This window comes from Neopsephotus bourkii, unplaced genomic scaffold, assembly GCF_033783945.1.
Source record: "Neopsephotus bourkii isolate Nb327-2 ecotype Australia unplaced genomic scaffold, CSIRO-AGI_Nbou_v1 NB_1053, whole genome shotgun sequence".
Lineage (NCBI taxonomy): Eukaryota > Metazoa > Chordata > Aves > Psittaciformes > Psittacidae > Neopsephotus > Neopsephotus bourkii.
Genome location: NW_026901542.1, coordinates 3342271 through 3358397, shown reverse-complemented (window position 1 = coordinate 3358397; position 16127 = coordinate 3342271). Strand labels below are relative to the sequence as shown.

The following is a 16127-nucleotide window of genomic DNA, read 5'->3' as shown; positions in this document are numbered from 1 at the left end:
CTGTATCTGAACAGAATACTATGAAGTGGGTTCTACTGTAAGTCAGTAATTAGCATTATCGTGATAGACATGAATCATGAATAGCTATTTGTAATGGTGAAGGCAATTAGCTAACAGATTAGATCATTCACCAAGATCAAAACTAATTAACTCCTTCCACATTCTTGTAATTCTGAAGAAAGGAAGGCTATCCTGCAGACAGAAGAATAAGCCAACTTCCCTAGCAGCAGATACTAAGCCAAGTCACTCCAACCTGCAAATCTGTATTGAATGGCAAACCCAGCTGGCAGCATTTCTGCTTGTACAGGTAATGGAAAATGTAAAAGCTATTGAAGACAGTGATATTAGTGATAGTGTAAAAAAAAAAAAAAAAAGAAAAAACAAAATAGTTATCAGCACAGAAAACAGTATTTTTCCTCCCCTCTATTATCATGATACACATTACCTAATACAAACGAAACAGTTAACTGTATTACTCCCCTCTCCTCAAAAATCTCAAAGTCTGATAGCTCTGTAGCTGTTTGAGACAACTAAAAATTCTTGTCAGCCACATATCCAAGGAATAAATAACCACAGATAATATTTATTCCATTCCAGACACATAGCCATACCAGCTTCTATTTCAGCCAAATCCTTAGCAAAGCTGTAATAGAAATTCAAACTGTGTAACAGCTGAAGACCACTCACTGTAAAAAGCATGGCATAACTAACATAGCCACGCTACAGAAAATCTAGTGATTTTGTCCCTATGCTGCAACACACACTTTCATTTTGGTCAAATCATTTCTAGCAAGAACAAAGATGAATAATGTATCAGAAAAATACAGATCTCTGATAAAACCTAGGGTGAAAATTTACAAGGAGCTCAAAGACATTTTAAGAACGTAACTGTATGGTATGGCGTTTAAAAAAGTAAAGCATAAAAAGAAAACTTATTAACTGTTAGTCTGGTGTCTGACAGCTAAATGAAGGAAAGTCAAAACAGCTTTCAGCAGAAGCTTGATGCAGAAAAAGAAGTTGCACAGCCATCACTAGAATTTTCAGTTCTAGCTTCGTTTAAGGTCTATACCTGCTAACTCATCGAACACAAACAAACCAGCCAACCCAACCAACCAGCCTAACAAGGAAGAACTAAAAGACATGTCTTACCTCAAGGTCAAAATGCACTAATGTATACTCAAAACTTCATTTCCTCTCTCTAATCTGTCAAAACTCTGTGACTGCCAGACCTCCTATTCTATTCTTTTTGTTCCTATCCAGGTTAGGAATGCTTTTTGGAGAGGGATTTTCTGTTCATGTACAAAATTGAAATCTAGAGTGGAATAATCTCAAATATTATTACTTGTACTTATTAATAATCATAGAAATGATGGCCATAACCTCATTTCTAGTACAGTGTTAGCAAATAACCCACTTCAAAATGGTTAAAACTGATGGAGGAAAAAGAACAAAAGCCCTCTCCAAAGTTTGTCAAACAGAGAAAAAAACCCCAGCAACACTTATTTTATCGGTAAACATTACAAATATTTTGTAATAAACAAATACAAATATTTCAACAAATTTACAAGACACTTGTCCTGAGTGCAGTGGAAGCAAGCCTTTGAAGACCACTTTTGAATGTAAGAACTTCAACTCATTTCAGCAAGCCAGAAGCAGCTGCAGTGTTTAACTTGCAGTAAAACATACTGACCCCTCCATAAGCAATAATCACCAAGAATAAAAGGCAGAACAATACTGGCATTTCTACCAGACCATACAACAAATCATTCTTGTTTCCAGTTAATCCATTAAGGAAGAAACTAGCGAGCAGAAATTCTTTCTTTACTGTGTATTATCAACCTACAAACTATTTCAAATTCCACTGTTGTCACTGACACTGAGGAAGTATGCAAACTATTAGAACTTCAGTCCATGAAAGAACAGAAACCATCATTTTCTGAATATTTTAAATACTATGCAAGAGAGAGAGTTCACCCGCGTTATTTCACAGCATTAATCAGAATCACAGTTAGAATTAATGTAAAAAGAACACTGCGACATACCTGTGTGACCATGCTTTGTATATACGTGGTTGGATGCTGCTGCTTTTGTTGAACAGCACTTTCTATTGCTACTTTCGCTACAGTGCTTGGATCCGCTCCAGCTGGCACAGCAACCATAGTTGCACTGCAACCAGCATTGTTGGGGTCACTGATTGTAACAATTCTAACTCCTACTTTATTTGGAATTCCTGGAACAGTTTCCCTGTCATTATCCTCTGCTGGCCTCTTTACAGTTTTGCATTCTGCTGTGCCATTAGTAGACCGAACTTCGGATGACAGGGTAGACTGGGACACTCTAGGTCCTGAGTGTGGAACTGCTATGATTTGATGCCCCTGTATAACAGAGGCTGTAGATTGTGGTGAGACAACTACACTTGGGCGTTGCTGAGGCACATCTGAATTCAAACTTGAAGCTAGAGGTCCATTAGGTAAATCAGTGTTGGTACCACTAAGTTGCTGGGTTAACAGTTTTGCAGCTTCCTGTGTACCGCTTACAACAGGTGAACTACTCAAAGTTAATACAGGCCCATTAGAAATTCTTTCCCCTTGATCACCTTTGGCAGTATCTTGCTGCGTGTCATCCAAATTCCCTTGTTGTTCCACTGAAGATATCTCACCATTTCCTACATGATTGGAAGTTTTGTGATTTGGAATGTTTTTGCTCAAATGAGAACCATCTCCTTTATCAAAATCACAGATTCCATTAACTAGGGGCTTCTTCAAATCACTTTTAATTTCCTGTGTGTCCATTTGTTCAAAGTTCTGCTTTCCAGGAGCTCCATTCTCACCCATTTCTAATGATGGCCCATTACTGACTTGTGAGCACTGATTGGCCTCATTCTGAGTTTTCCCTGAGTTAGAAGGAGGTAGACTGGAGTCACTATACTTTCTCCCATTTAAAAGACTTCCCACCTGCATTTCATTTTCTTTTGCATCCCCATTGCTGGTGTTTGCAGCTCCTCTTCGGCAGGAAGGATTCTCCATAACTTCTATTTTACGTTCATGAATGTGTAAACCTGTTGCTTCCTTTGCTTCTTCCTCCTTTTGGCAAATTATTTTATCACCTTTGAATGGGGGAGCAGCAATACACTGTGATTGTCCAGCTGAAGGTGCTTGAGTAGCTGGAAGTGTTTGCACCTGTAGCCCAACTCCTGTCTGTGCTCCACTCACTGCAATTCCTGCTGGAGCAATGATTTGAGTTGCATTTCCCTGACTCACAGTTGCAGTAGCAAAACTTGTATTTGGCACAACTGTTATTGTAACCTGGTTGCCAGTAGTCCCTTGGAAAATAGTTGCTGGGCTGTTTGAGATCAACTGGCCTGGCAATATCTGTAAATTAGAAATGGGTACAGTTTGTACTGCCCCTTGGGGCTGGATTGCACCCGGGACCAGCTGAACGTTTTGCTGTCCAACTAGCAGTTGCTGAGCTGGAGACTGTCCTTGCACTCCAAAACCTGGTGCCTGGTTATTGGCCATCTGATAAACCACCTGAGGGCTAGGAGCTCTTGCATTGTTAGGTGGAGGAATCTGTGGAGCTGGGAGTATAAGCTTCCCCCCTGGAGTGGAGGGGCCTCTTTTCGGAAGAAGCAGTTGTTTTATCAGACTAGACTCACCAGAGTTAGGCTGGCCAACTCCTGTATTAGCTTGTTGTGACTGAACTTGCATTTGCATCGGTTGTTGTACCTGTACCTGCTGCTGTGACGATGCTGGTGAATGTTGCTGCTGTTGCTGCTGCTGCCTCTTTACAGAAAGCATCTGGCTGACAGTAGGAGGGGGTCCTTGTGGCTGAGGAGTGGTAGATGAAGATGACATAACAGTAGGGACTTGATTATTTGTAACCGGACCTGGGGATGGTGAAGAAGATGGAGTAATGCTTGGCTGTCCAGCCAACTGGACAGTTTGACCAGCAGGAATAGAAGCTGGATTAGCAAGCACTATCTGATGAATGGCTGGTGCATACGTTTGACCTTGCTGCGCTGGCTGGCTTACGATCACTACACTTTGCTGGGACGGTGGTGGAGGCTGCTGCTGTGGCTGCATGGGCTGCTGTACCACAGCAGGTGGGACTTGCTGAGATGGCAGAGGCTTTGGTGCAATGTTCTGAAACCCTACCCTAGATGTCGGTGGGTTTTGGACACCTGCGATTGTAACCACCTGCCCAGCTGCTACTTGGAAATTCTGAACTGTGGTGGCAGAAACAATGTTAGACGCAGAGGTTGTGACATACTGCTGAGGTGCTATGATGACTGTATCTTGTTGCTGGTTACCAGCAGAGGACTGCTGAGATGATGTCTGCCCAGGTTGTGATGATGTGCTGATTAGCTGCTGACCCTGTGAAACTGCTGAACTGCATGCTGGTATGTTTTGTACTCTGCCAAATATATGACCCTGAGGTACAGCTTGCTGAATTACCGTAACAGGAGTGCCTGAAGGTATCTGTCCTGGTACCACTGCATGCAGTGGAGACTGTTGTTGAATTACAGGTTGATGGTGAAGCAACGTCTGAGAACTAACAACAGTTACAGACGGCTGTTGTCCTGTAGTGCTGTAATTTTGATTAGAAGCTTGTGGTGCTCCTCCTACAGCAATAGTAACAGGAACTGCAGACTGGGGAACAGAGCTTTGTATTACTGTGGCCTTCACTACTTCACAGGATATTGGACCTTTATTCTGTATAACAGTCATTGGAGCATTCTGTTGCTGCTGTGTATGAATAGAAGTATTTTGTGGAATTCTAGAAACAGTCTGTGCCACAGTGTGAACACCTTGAATTGGAAAAGACATCTGTGTTGCTGTCAAAGTTGAAGACTGGTTAATAGGGGTCCTCTGATAGGGATTTCCTACGCTTGGTAGCCCATGTGGGATTCCTGTTGAAATAAACAGAGTAGAAGTTCGGAAGCAAAAATTACTTCAAAACACAGTAACATAACAAATCTTTTAAAATCCAAGGCTTGAATTTGTAAATCTGTATGAAGGAGTTTCTCTTCTCAGCCATACTGCCTCTGAATTAATGGTGCAGCAACAAGGGCTTGACTGCTGAGAAGTTTACAGTTTACACATCAAATACTAAGATGGGATACATGTGAAATGTAAGCACATATACATTACTCCTAACATTGTTAAATAAAATCAATTAAAACACATGACTTCCAACACTTCAAAGTATTTTCAAAAACTTTTGTCTTTTATCATTATTTTAGAATCAGTGCAAAATACTTGATGATATTTAATTAATTTAAAAACCTGCTGGCGAAGGAGATGAAGACACGTCAGGAAGAGAATCAACCCGGACAACTGGGGTAGAGGAAGTTGGTTGCTGCTGATAGTACATCTGAATGGGAAGCGGTATAGCTCTTCTTTTCACTCCTACCACATGTATATGTGCCTGACCATTGTTACTTGGATCTTCTACTCTCTTCACTGTATGATTTGGAAAGACAGTTCTGCCGAATACAACACAAACACATGTTAATAAACACACTAACACAACCCTCTTACAATGCTTTTGTTTCAAATTACTACTCTTGTGTGCAGATTAACTGCCTACATCTTTGTAATACAGAAGGATTTTCCAATTGCACCTGAGTATTCATCACTGAGGATCAGCAAGTCTATCAGCTGGTTGGCCAGGACCTCACACAAGCCAAGGGAAAATGACAATATCCAGAAACTACCTTGGAAAGAATTAAAAAGGCTACGAGCAGAGAAGGGACCCTACCAAGATCCTGAAATAGAACTAAATAAAAGCAAGCAAACTATAAATGTTTATTTCAATTAAAATTCTAAACCTGGGTATCTTTCAAACTGAACTTGGTAGACTACTTCTTAAAGAAATCTAAAGCTACAGTTTGGTATTAAGCACATACAATTGCTTCTTTTTTGTTGCATGGATTTTTTTCTTACCGCAGACATTTATAAAATCCAGTTGATGTTAGGATTCCACCTCGAGCTAATTTACTACAGGTAGAGAGGTATTCGGAGTACATTTCTGCTCGAGAGACTGAGCAATCAAGATTCACCTCAAAATGTGCATTCAACCTGAGGAGGAAAAAATAAACTATGAAGCAAAATACAGAGAGGATACTTTTCAAAGGGTTGTTAAAACACTTCTGTCTCTATCAGAGACTTCTGAGACCTTGCCACAACATGGAAAAGTGCATTTTAGTATACTGTCTTGTCAAATGTTTGTTCCATACTTTCACCCTCTCACTGCTTGTGAATCAACACATAAGACCTCTAATGCATGCAGTTAATTTTACATGCAACATCTTATTTACATATGCAAATAGTCTCTACACATGCCTTTTTTATTGTATATTCAGAGACACCCCCACCCCCCCCAAAATGCATTGTTCGGTGACATCTCGCTACAGCTCTGTTCCTATTCCTTTATGGTTCCGTGTTAGCTAAAGATGGACTGAATGGTAGCTAATCCTTCAACAGGAACTTCAGTCAGAGGTGAACATCTTCTGTATGCCTAGTGTTCTATTTCCAGGAAAAGCAAGTATTTGTATTTTCTACCGGCTCTCCACAAGCACAGAGACCATTCAACCCCCAACTAGGAATCTGTGAAAGAAGGAAACATTTCCTATCAATTTAATTTTCTTTCTTCCAGATCTGTTATTCCAATGTAGACACATGGGAACAGTTTATCCTCAGTAGCAAATGGAGGTAAGTAACAATTCTCACACAATGTTCAAATACTAGCACAAGCATACAGGCTCAGACAGAATGAAAATATTTATTTAATTGTCTTCATTTACTATATGGTACTAACACCTTGCAAACTAAGGTGCATTCTCCTTTGCAGAGTCCTACACTCCCAAGATAACCAGATGGTTCATAAGAGAAAAAGCAGATGATTACATTCTTTAAACTGTGTTCTCTCACAGCCAGTAAAGACTGAGTAAAATGCCTGTTCTCCTGCAACTGAGTTACAATTTTATTATTACAGAAATTGAGATCACACTCTGTAACACATAGGCTAGGCATTAATTAAAGTTGGCATATCAGACAAATGACTGTCCAGTTGGGTATGTTGTATTAGGCTGACACACTATCACTGGTACCAGAAAACTGAAGATATTCAGGACTTCTGATGATGAAATGGAGTCTGCGATTAACACTTCACTGTCACACACACTTGCCTTACAAGGACTCCTACTCAGGCTAAGCTAGCTAATAATATACCCAGGAAGGTGACTGTAAATACCTTGTCTTTCTGCTGCTTCCAAGAGATAATAACTTTTCTAAATTCTATTGCTATGATTTACTCATTTTCCCATTTCTCTCAACAGGAAGCAATGATTAAAAGAAACCATGAAAATTCACATGAATGTAAGACACTCCACATTAGCACTGATGAAAATGTTTGGAAGAGGCTACTCCTCTGCTTTCAATTTGCCTTTTGTTCGTTTGTTTTGGCAGCACAGCTAGTATTTAAGGAGAATTTTCAGGACTAGATGTTAATTTTTATTTTTTGCTAGCTCCTATCTACCTAAGACTAACCGGAAGACAAATTAATAATACAAAATAATAGTATTCAACACTGACAGCTGCAGAAGCACAAAGAATCAGAAACAAAGCAGACATTCCAAATCTTCCTGATACAATGCTCTATGGTTTGCTTCAGTATTTTCTGTCACACAGTTGCAGCATGCTACCTCCATTTTAACAGACAAAAATACTATTTCACATTTTATACAGAGTGCAAATTTCACCTTGCCTACAACTTTACTACTAACAGCTTTCCAGTCCTTTCTATAGTCAGTAGAGAGAAGGTGGCACCAGAAGGCAATTCACGATCTCATCAGAAACTAGGCAGGTGAAGGCAATTAATTTTACTACTGGGGGAATCTCTGCATTAAAAAAATGCCCCAGAAAACTATCTGTGGCTAGAGATCAACTTGCAGATCACTAAACTGAGTTGTGGTGATTCCAACGCCAGGTATCCCTGTTTGAATGTCTAAATGTGAAATGTCTCTGTCTTTCATCAGCGCACATTAGTAATAATTTGCAGTGTGCAAACGGAAGTGTGGGAACACTAGCTGACTAACAGGAATCTGCAACAATTCCCTCATAAAGCCAAAGCTTTGCTGCAAGTAGAACTAAACTGTGACCTAAAGCACTAAGCTCTGACAAATTCTACCCACTTTATCTTAAAGACCCTCAGTCTGATCAGTAAGAGCACAGATGAACATACAAGCTGTGAAGCAGCAGGGGTAGAAGTGTCTATCATGAACTGATTATTACAAATATTTAGAAGGTGAGCAGATCTACATAAAGTCAAACAGCTCAGAAAGATCCTCAGTCTACATGCGAATCACAGGCAGGAGAGCCTCTAAATATATGACATCAACAATATTAGTTGAAAGCAAAAGAATGTGAAGAATTTGGATGGACGTCCCTTAACTTGCTAAAAGCCCACAGTGACCACGAGAGTTTTGCACAGCCTAGTTTCAAAATTTGGTAACAACTTTTATACTGTTGCAGTAATACAGGAACACATTACCAGATGAAAACACTCATGAAACAGATAATGCTGCTTGACAACTTAAAAAAATGAAGTCAAGATCAGAGTTAAAAATCAAATTCTAGTTTAAAAGAAAACAACTTATTTCAAGTATCAGCTGTCGAAGAGTGAATGATCCGGTTGAGCTGTTTTCCTCCATACTTGTTCAAAGCAGTGACAGAATTGGTTTGCTATACTTTTCAGAAAATTGAGCTTAACAGTAAATGAAAGCAAGACAGAAAATTCTGTGACATATGAATAAGGGCATTTTCCTTAATTTTTCTTCTTCATTAAAGTATTTGAATAGAACTATACACTTACCACTGACATGCAAATTTCTCGCTGTCTATCTCTACTATTCCCGGTGGTGGAGCAACATGTGGTGCTGTCCTAGAGGCTGTGGAGAACGAGGGGAAGAAAGAAAAACAGAAATAACTTGCTGAAACAATTTTTGCTCTTCTGAGTGAAGCACTTCATAGCAGCCTTCCAGTATCTGAAGGGGGCATATAGGGATGCTGGGGATGGACTCTTCATTAGGGACTGTAGTGATAGGACAAGGGGTAATGGGTTAAAACTTAAACAGGGGAAGTTTAGATTGGATATAAGGAGGAAATTCTTTCCTGTTAGGGTGGTGAGGCACTGGAATGGGTTGCCCAGGGAGGTTGTGAATGCTCCATCCCTGGCAGTATTCAAGTCCAGGCTGGACGAGGCCTTGGGTGATATGGTTTAGAGCGAGGTGTCCCTGCCCATGGCAGGGGGGTTGGAACTTGATGATCTTAAGGTCCTTTCCAACCCTAACTATTCTATGATTCTATGCCTTTCACTGGTACAGTTTCTCTTCTGTTTGTAAGCAAAGAAGGATCCAGTAAGGCAAGTCAGAAAAGTGCACTAGGCAGACTACAGATCTGCATCACAATTCACCCTAGTGAAGGAGGGCATGCCAAGGCCAGAGCCACCACTGAAGTGCAATCATACGGAAGCACTTAGTGAACGACTACTTTGAAGTCCTGAGCATAGTTTTATATTGGTGCAATACTTCACCAGAACAGGCAGAAATACACAGCCACTATTTTTCCAATTCCTAGGGAGAAGTAAATTCAATGTAATGAATTTGGTTGCCCAGAAAAGCTGTGGCTGCCCATCCATGGAAGTGTTCAAGGCCAGGCTGGACAGGGCTTTGAGCAACATGGTCTAGTGGAAGGTGTCCCTGTGCATGGCAGGGGGCTTGGAACCAGATGATCTTAAGGTAATTTCCAACCCCAACTACTCTATGGTTCTATGACTTCTGATTGTCTGCAAATTGGGAGAAAAATCTAGAATGGATGCTTTTTTCCTTTCCACTGAACAAGTTAAAAAGAATGCATATAACTTCCAGTAAAAACGGCCCTGAAAATTATAGAGAATCTTCCAAAGTTTGTTTCACAACAGTTTTGGCTAACATAGCTTCATATTTGCTTTGTGCACAAGTCTGGAAAAGATACCCTATGTTATGCATAATGCTATACTAAAATTAATCAGAAACCTATAGATGGCAAAAATCATACATGCCATATAGCACATTTGGTAGAAGAGTATGTCCTCTTCCAGTGATACTAACCTGGGACACCTGCAGCATGGGCCTGTGAAGAACCATGATCCATTACTTGTGGTCTGACATCAAGTACACCTGGCTGGCTAACGCACTGATGTTCAATGAGTTTTACAGCAGTAAGTGCATCGGATCCAAACATCTGGATGTCCATAGAAACCAGACATACTAATGTATCTAAAGCATTAAACGTAAAACCAACAATGACATTAGGACAAGACAAATGAATGCTGCTGGGACATACTGATTTGTTTTAAAATTGCCGTGTGCTGAAAGAAAACAAGCCTCTGCATGCTTCTGTAAAGCTATTTTTTTTTTTTAACCACATTTCATGGCATAAAAAAAAGACTTCAAACGTTTTAGCTCCCCTAGTTATAAGAATCATCAATTTCTTGAGGATTCAAAGAATACATTTTAGTGAAACGTCTTATTCTAATATCCAACCAGAAGCTGCACACACACATACGACCAAGCCACATTTTTAACTATTGAACATGATATAGTAAGTCTTTTTTTTCCTACATAAAAAAGAGTAATAGGTTTTGCTTCTCCCTTACCTATGCTCTTCTCCACTTTAGCAATCTTTGAGCAGGCCACTTCTCCCATTTCTGTGAGCATGTATAGCACCTCAAGTGCTGAGATTACAAGCAGCACATCTGGTAGTGTGAGATGACATATGATCTCTTTATAGGATTCTTGATCCACATATTCACAAATCAAGACACCGTTATCTTCAGCCTTACAAAGATTTGCCAGGATTTCCATGCCTGAAGAACAAATGTGGAATAGTTTGAAACAGCAATAATTACAATTCTAATACAACAAGAACAGGTAGAGATCTTACCTCTCATTTTTAAAAATCTATCCCTTGACATGAGGCATTTTGTAACAGTGTGGAACATTAGGTGAGTAGTTTTGAAATCAACAGGATCCAGAAGAAGCTGATGAGAAAGGAAAAAAAATAATTAACAACTTTATCCATATAGTAATAATGGTTCAAATTCTTAAATCCACATATCAAAACGTAAGATTCAAAAGTGTTTAAATGCAGCACGTACCATACTTGTGTTGACAAAAACAGAACCTGTGAGCTTTTTATTGTAGCTAGCATTTTGAGCCCCCTCCTCCTTTTCTGCTTCTTTTGAGCCCACTCCTGCTTCTTTTCTGCTGCTCTGAAGCAGCAGTCTAATTTACATTTTTCAGTGCTCAGAATAAGGAAAATAACTTTATTCCCAGGCATTCAACAGTACACACAAAAATATTTCAGTATCCAACACAGAACAGAACCTGAATTAATAACCACAAACATTCCTTCCCAAATGCTATCACAAACATTCATCCTATTTCTATGTACTTCTGCTTCTCAATCATAAGCTCTCAAACATTATAATATGTAATGGTCCCTCTTATTCAAGACAGGCTGAATACATGGTAAATGAAAACACCTTTTTTTTCAATATTCAGCAGTAGACCAATAGTTCAAGTCTCATTCTCTGAGAATACCCATTTTACTTATCTGTTATATTTTAAAATAAGACATACTTGAACGTATTTACCTATAAAATCTATATAATTTATCTGCACAATGACACAACATACTGAAATAATGTATTTCATTACATTTAAATCTCCTTGAAAAGGATGCCTCTTATGATTCAGGCTGTATACCCAGTGGCTTATGAGTAGCTTACTAGTGCCCACTACACGTGGCATAAACCCCTCTCCTACCCCCTTTCTCAAATGTACTAGTTTGAAGTTATGACTAAGAGTTATCATTATTAAATGAAGACACCAGTGTACAGACTGCAGAATTTGACTAACTTCCTTTCTTCTCTCTTGGAAACTAAAATGAAAATGACACACTATGAATATCTTCTATCTCCCTATACAATCAGTCTTCTTCATGTGATTCTATTTTAACAAAGTGACATACATTTTTCAACTTTGTTTTGGCTCTGAACACTTGTTTGAAAATTGCTATTTACAAATTCAGAGAACAATTTATTTCCTGCTTCATCCAATGACCAAGAAAAAATTAATTTAATTAACAGTAATGTAAGGCTTTTATCAAATTATATTTTAATTGTTCTATTTCAAAGTACATTACCTCTGCTGCAATATTTCCCAGAGTGTCAAGCCCCAACTGCCGTAGAGAAATAAAGTGACTGTGAGCAGAGAGTAGCAGGAACCGAAGACAAGTACGATTAGCTGCCAAAAGTTTAACATTTCCCTCTTCAAAAGAAAGATTACGTAAAATCACTGCGATCTGAAGTACCCGCTGCCCTTCAATATCATTAATGCCCAATTTGCGAGGTGGATGAAATAAGGATTCCCAAATCCATTCTTCTGATGGAATATCTACAAAGTAAACGAATAACTTTAGTCCTTCTTTTGCTACATTTACCAACAGTACGTGTTAAGATTATTTAAGATGTCTCACCTTGAGATTTGCTTCTGTCAGAAATTAGATCACGAACTTCTATATCTTCAACGATATCCTTCCAAAACTGAAGAAAGAATTAGAAATACACTTAATTTCTAGCGAATTGCGTTTCTTTAAAAATTATTTGATTTCTATTATGTTAAAATAGTGAAAAATATGAAAAGTATTGTCCTTTTAAAATTTTCCAGTGTCTTGATTCATCTAACAGCATTTTTCACTCATAGGATGATATGTGAGATGTTCAGTAGTTTACATTAAGAAAATCTTCCCTTCAAGCATCAAAAGTAGATATTCATGATCAACCAATGCTGCCATACAAGTACTTCGCTGAAGCACATATTGAAACCCTATGGATACTTTTTCATAAACAATTAGGAATACAGCAATTTTAAGTGGGGAAAGAAAGTACAGTTTATCCTCCTTGACCTCCTATTAACAATGAACTCCTACAGCAGAAGATAGTGACTCCTCTCAGTTTCAGCAGATCTTAAGACTCCTACTAGAAGTACAACATATTTCTATCTGGAGAGACTTGTTAAAGCTTCTGCTATGTTTTCCACATCATCATAAATCAGAAAAGAGAGAAGCAACAACTACCATCACCAAAGGCCTTTATATACATATATAAGCAAAACAGTGCTTCAGTAGACTGGAATTCAAATTACTTTATAAATATATGACCTGATCTGTAAATGGCTGTTATGTTGCTAGTCCTCCTGAAATTCAAGAATTAACTGAGGGATTAAGGTTTCCAACAATAATAAAAACACACAGTCTGGTGTATATTAATATAAAACCTATAATGATACATACATTCTAATGTACCAGAAATACAAGCATTCTTTGACTAATAAAAATTTTTACATTCCTTTGACTCACTAATGAAACAGAGCTCTTCTTTTGACTATGATCGCAGAATAAACCCACAAATCTGGATAAAAAGGGAAGGATGGGAAGTACCAGCAGCTGAACAGCAGGAGAAGTTTTGCTATGCAAATGTAATTACTAAATTACAGCATTCCTACTAAGCTTGACACTACTATTTTCTTGAAAAATACAATACTACAGATTTTCTAAATTGGAAGGAAAAGATTTTTTATTTTCCACTGCAATGCTGCTAAATGACATTCAAATGCTGTTTAGTAAAGAAGATTACTTGTATGGAAAGGATTATTGCCTCATTTTAGCAAAGACAAGAAAAGCCAGATAAACATTTAACTTCTTACAGTTTGTGACAAATAGATTTGTCTAATTAATACTGAGGCTATCATCTAGAGCCACAGAAGACCAAGGCTTGAAGGTAAAATCTGCAGAATGTACTTCATTTTGTGCTGCTTTTGCTTTTGGAGAAAGAGACTGTTTAAGAGAGAGGCTGCAGTCATTATTTGAAAAAGCACACAGAAATAATACTGCCTGAAAACGTACCAGTCAGTACACACTGTCCTAGGATGTTTCTTTTCAGAAAAAATACTGAACAGAGATACTGAAAGTCTTCAGCTTCAATGTGCATCCCTTGGAAAAGGCTGAAGTCAGTCACAATACAATGCTAAAACTACTTTCACACATTAAATGTTAAAACAGCATCACCATATTTTGCTAGCTGAATTGTCCAATAATCCACTTTTTGCCACTTAAAACTTCAGTGCATAGTCCAAAACGAAACTCTTAAAACCTCTGGCAATATAAAGTCATAAAGAAGCAAATTTTTTATCTGGAAAGCAAATCATCCTGGACATGTTCTCAAAGGGCTAGAAAATGAGGATTTAAGTTTTTTGCAGATGGAGACACTACAGACACTGCTAAAGCCTCAAATTGCTATGGCTAAAGATGAAGACAGAGATAGTGTTGGAAAACTGTACATCTCACCTAAAAAGTAATAAACGGATCTATACTAGTTGCTTGAACAACTGAGAAAGTCTTCCCTTCCTAAAGAAGCAGTCTGACAAACAGTGCTAGCTGTCAACTCAGATGAGATTATCTTTCTCAGAAGAAATCAGAACACAGGTGCTTTCCGTTAGTTAAAGAGAGAGATACACCAAGGCAACAAATGGTTTACTTACGTATAACTTATTTTCAAATCATTTCATTACACAGTCATGCTGTGAGCAGAAGATGCTAACCACTCCAACTAGAGAACTTTTGTCTCACTATTATCTAGAGCATATGCACAAGCCCTGTTACCTACTTGGTGCACACCAGAATGATGTGCGTCCCCCTACAGCCTCAGCTCCTCTGAGCCCTAGAGATCTGTTAAGTCTCTTGAAGCCCTAAGGAAAAGAACCTGCAGGAGGTGACAAGAATATGCAGCCAGTGCAACTTCAATATGAACAAGTCAAAAAATATGGGGTTTCTTCCTCTCTTGAGTGTTTATTTCTACATACAGAAGCACTGCAGGGGATAATGCTCACCAAGAACCCTGCTCTCTACCTGAGAAGTGCCCCAGAGCCTGTTGCTTGCTCAAAACTGTAGCTTTGAATTCCCAAAGCCAGCATCTGCCATGGGTGTTTCAGCAAACATGAAATGCCAAACCAGGCTTCCTGTGAGCACTCTGCAGATTTTAAGTTTTCAAACATTCTGCAAAAGCTCCAGTGATATCGCCAAAGAACTCAAAAATACTATTCAAAGCATACTATCACCCAAGAACTCTGAAATATCCTACGCTCTCCATTCAACAAACCAGTAACTTAAAACAGCTTATCAGTAAGAAATCCAAGTAACTAAGACAAGCTATTATATATGTGGCATTTAATGTATTTATTTTAGAGATGGGCTGCTCACTACAGAGAAGTCATGATTTCCCAGGCCTCTGGGTATTGACAAGCATGTTAAAAGAGTCAATGTCCAGATGTAAGCCCGGACACATACGTATCACTCCACTGAGCTCCAAAACCCCTTAAAGATCTACCATGGATAGCTGAGTTCTTGGGCAAGGAAAGAAAAATGTATAATTATTTACAATGTAGAACATCTTTCCATTTGATTCCAACAAGCTATCTTACAGAAGCCACCATTACAGTGAAGAACTGACTACCTTCCCCAGAAAAGCTACTGTTCTTTTCAGGGAAAGACAATGAGCTTGAAGCAATATTCTTGTGCCCTGCATATACAATAATGCAGGGAATTTAGAAACTGCAGTCAGCCTGGTCAATGACAATCAAAGTCTCCATCAAATTATCAGGCATAAAACTGCATTGTCCAAATATTTAAAAAATGCAGTGTTTTTGAGAGCCACTGTGACAAACAGATTTCTGCTGACCCACATATAAACAATAATGCAGAGTCCACAGCGAATCTGAATTCTGCTTCTTTCACTCGAACAGAGGACTTTAAGAAACCCAAAGTGGATTCCAGTACATTTAAAACTTTTTCACTAGAGAAAAAAAGTCCTTGTAAGACTTTCAGCAAGGTAACTGCATACCTTGTACTTAACTGGAATGAAGACACTTATTAATTGTAACACCCTTACAACACAGTAGGGAAAAAATTACCAATAAAAAAAGAATCACACCTTCCTCTGAAAGTTATCCTCTGTGATTCTGGTGA

General features: G+C 38.7%; 1 protein-coding gene across 2 annotated transcripts in view; it reads right to left on the bottom strand.

Annotated features, from left to right (window-relative positions):
* Positions 1-16127, bottom strand: part of ARID2 (AT-rich interaction domain 2) — a 104678-nt gene that overhangs the window by 20587 nt on the left and 67964 nt on the right. For both annotated transcript variants that reach the window (XM_061361197.1, XM_061361196.1), the window contains 9 exons: positions 12582-12648; positions 12249-12499; positions 10986-11082; positions 10699-10908; positions 10151-10318; positions 8875-8950; positions 5946-6080; positions 5286-5485; positions 2043-4909 (listed from right to left, as the gene is read on the bottom strand). In XM_061361197.1, the coding sequence (XP_061217181.1) occupies positions 2043-4909; positions 5286-5485; positions 5946-6080; positions 8875-8950; positions 10151-10318; positions 10699-10908; positions 10986-11082; positions 12249-12499; positions 12582-12648 (4071 nt within the window). The remainder of the gene's footprint in view (positions 1-2042; positions 4910-5285; positions 5486-5945; positions 6081-8874; positions 8951-10150; positions 10319-10698; positions 10909-10985; positions 11083-12248; positions 12500-12581; positions 12649-16127) is intronic.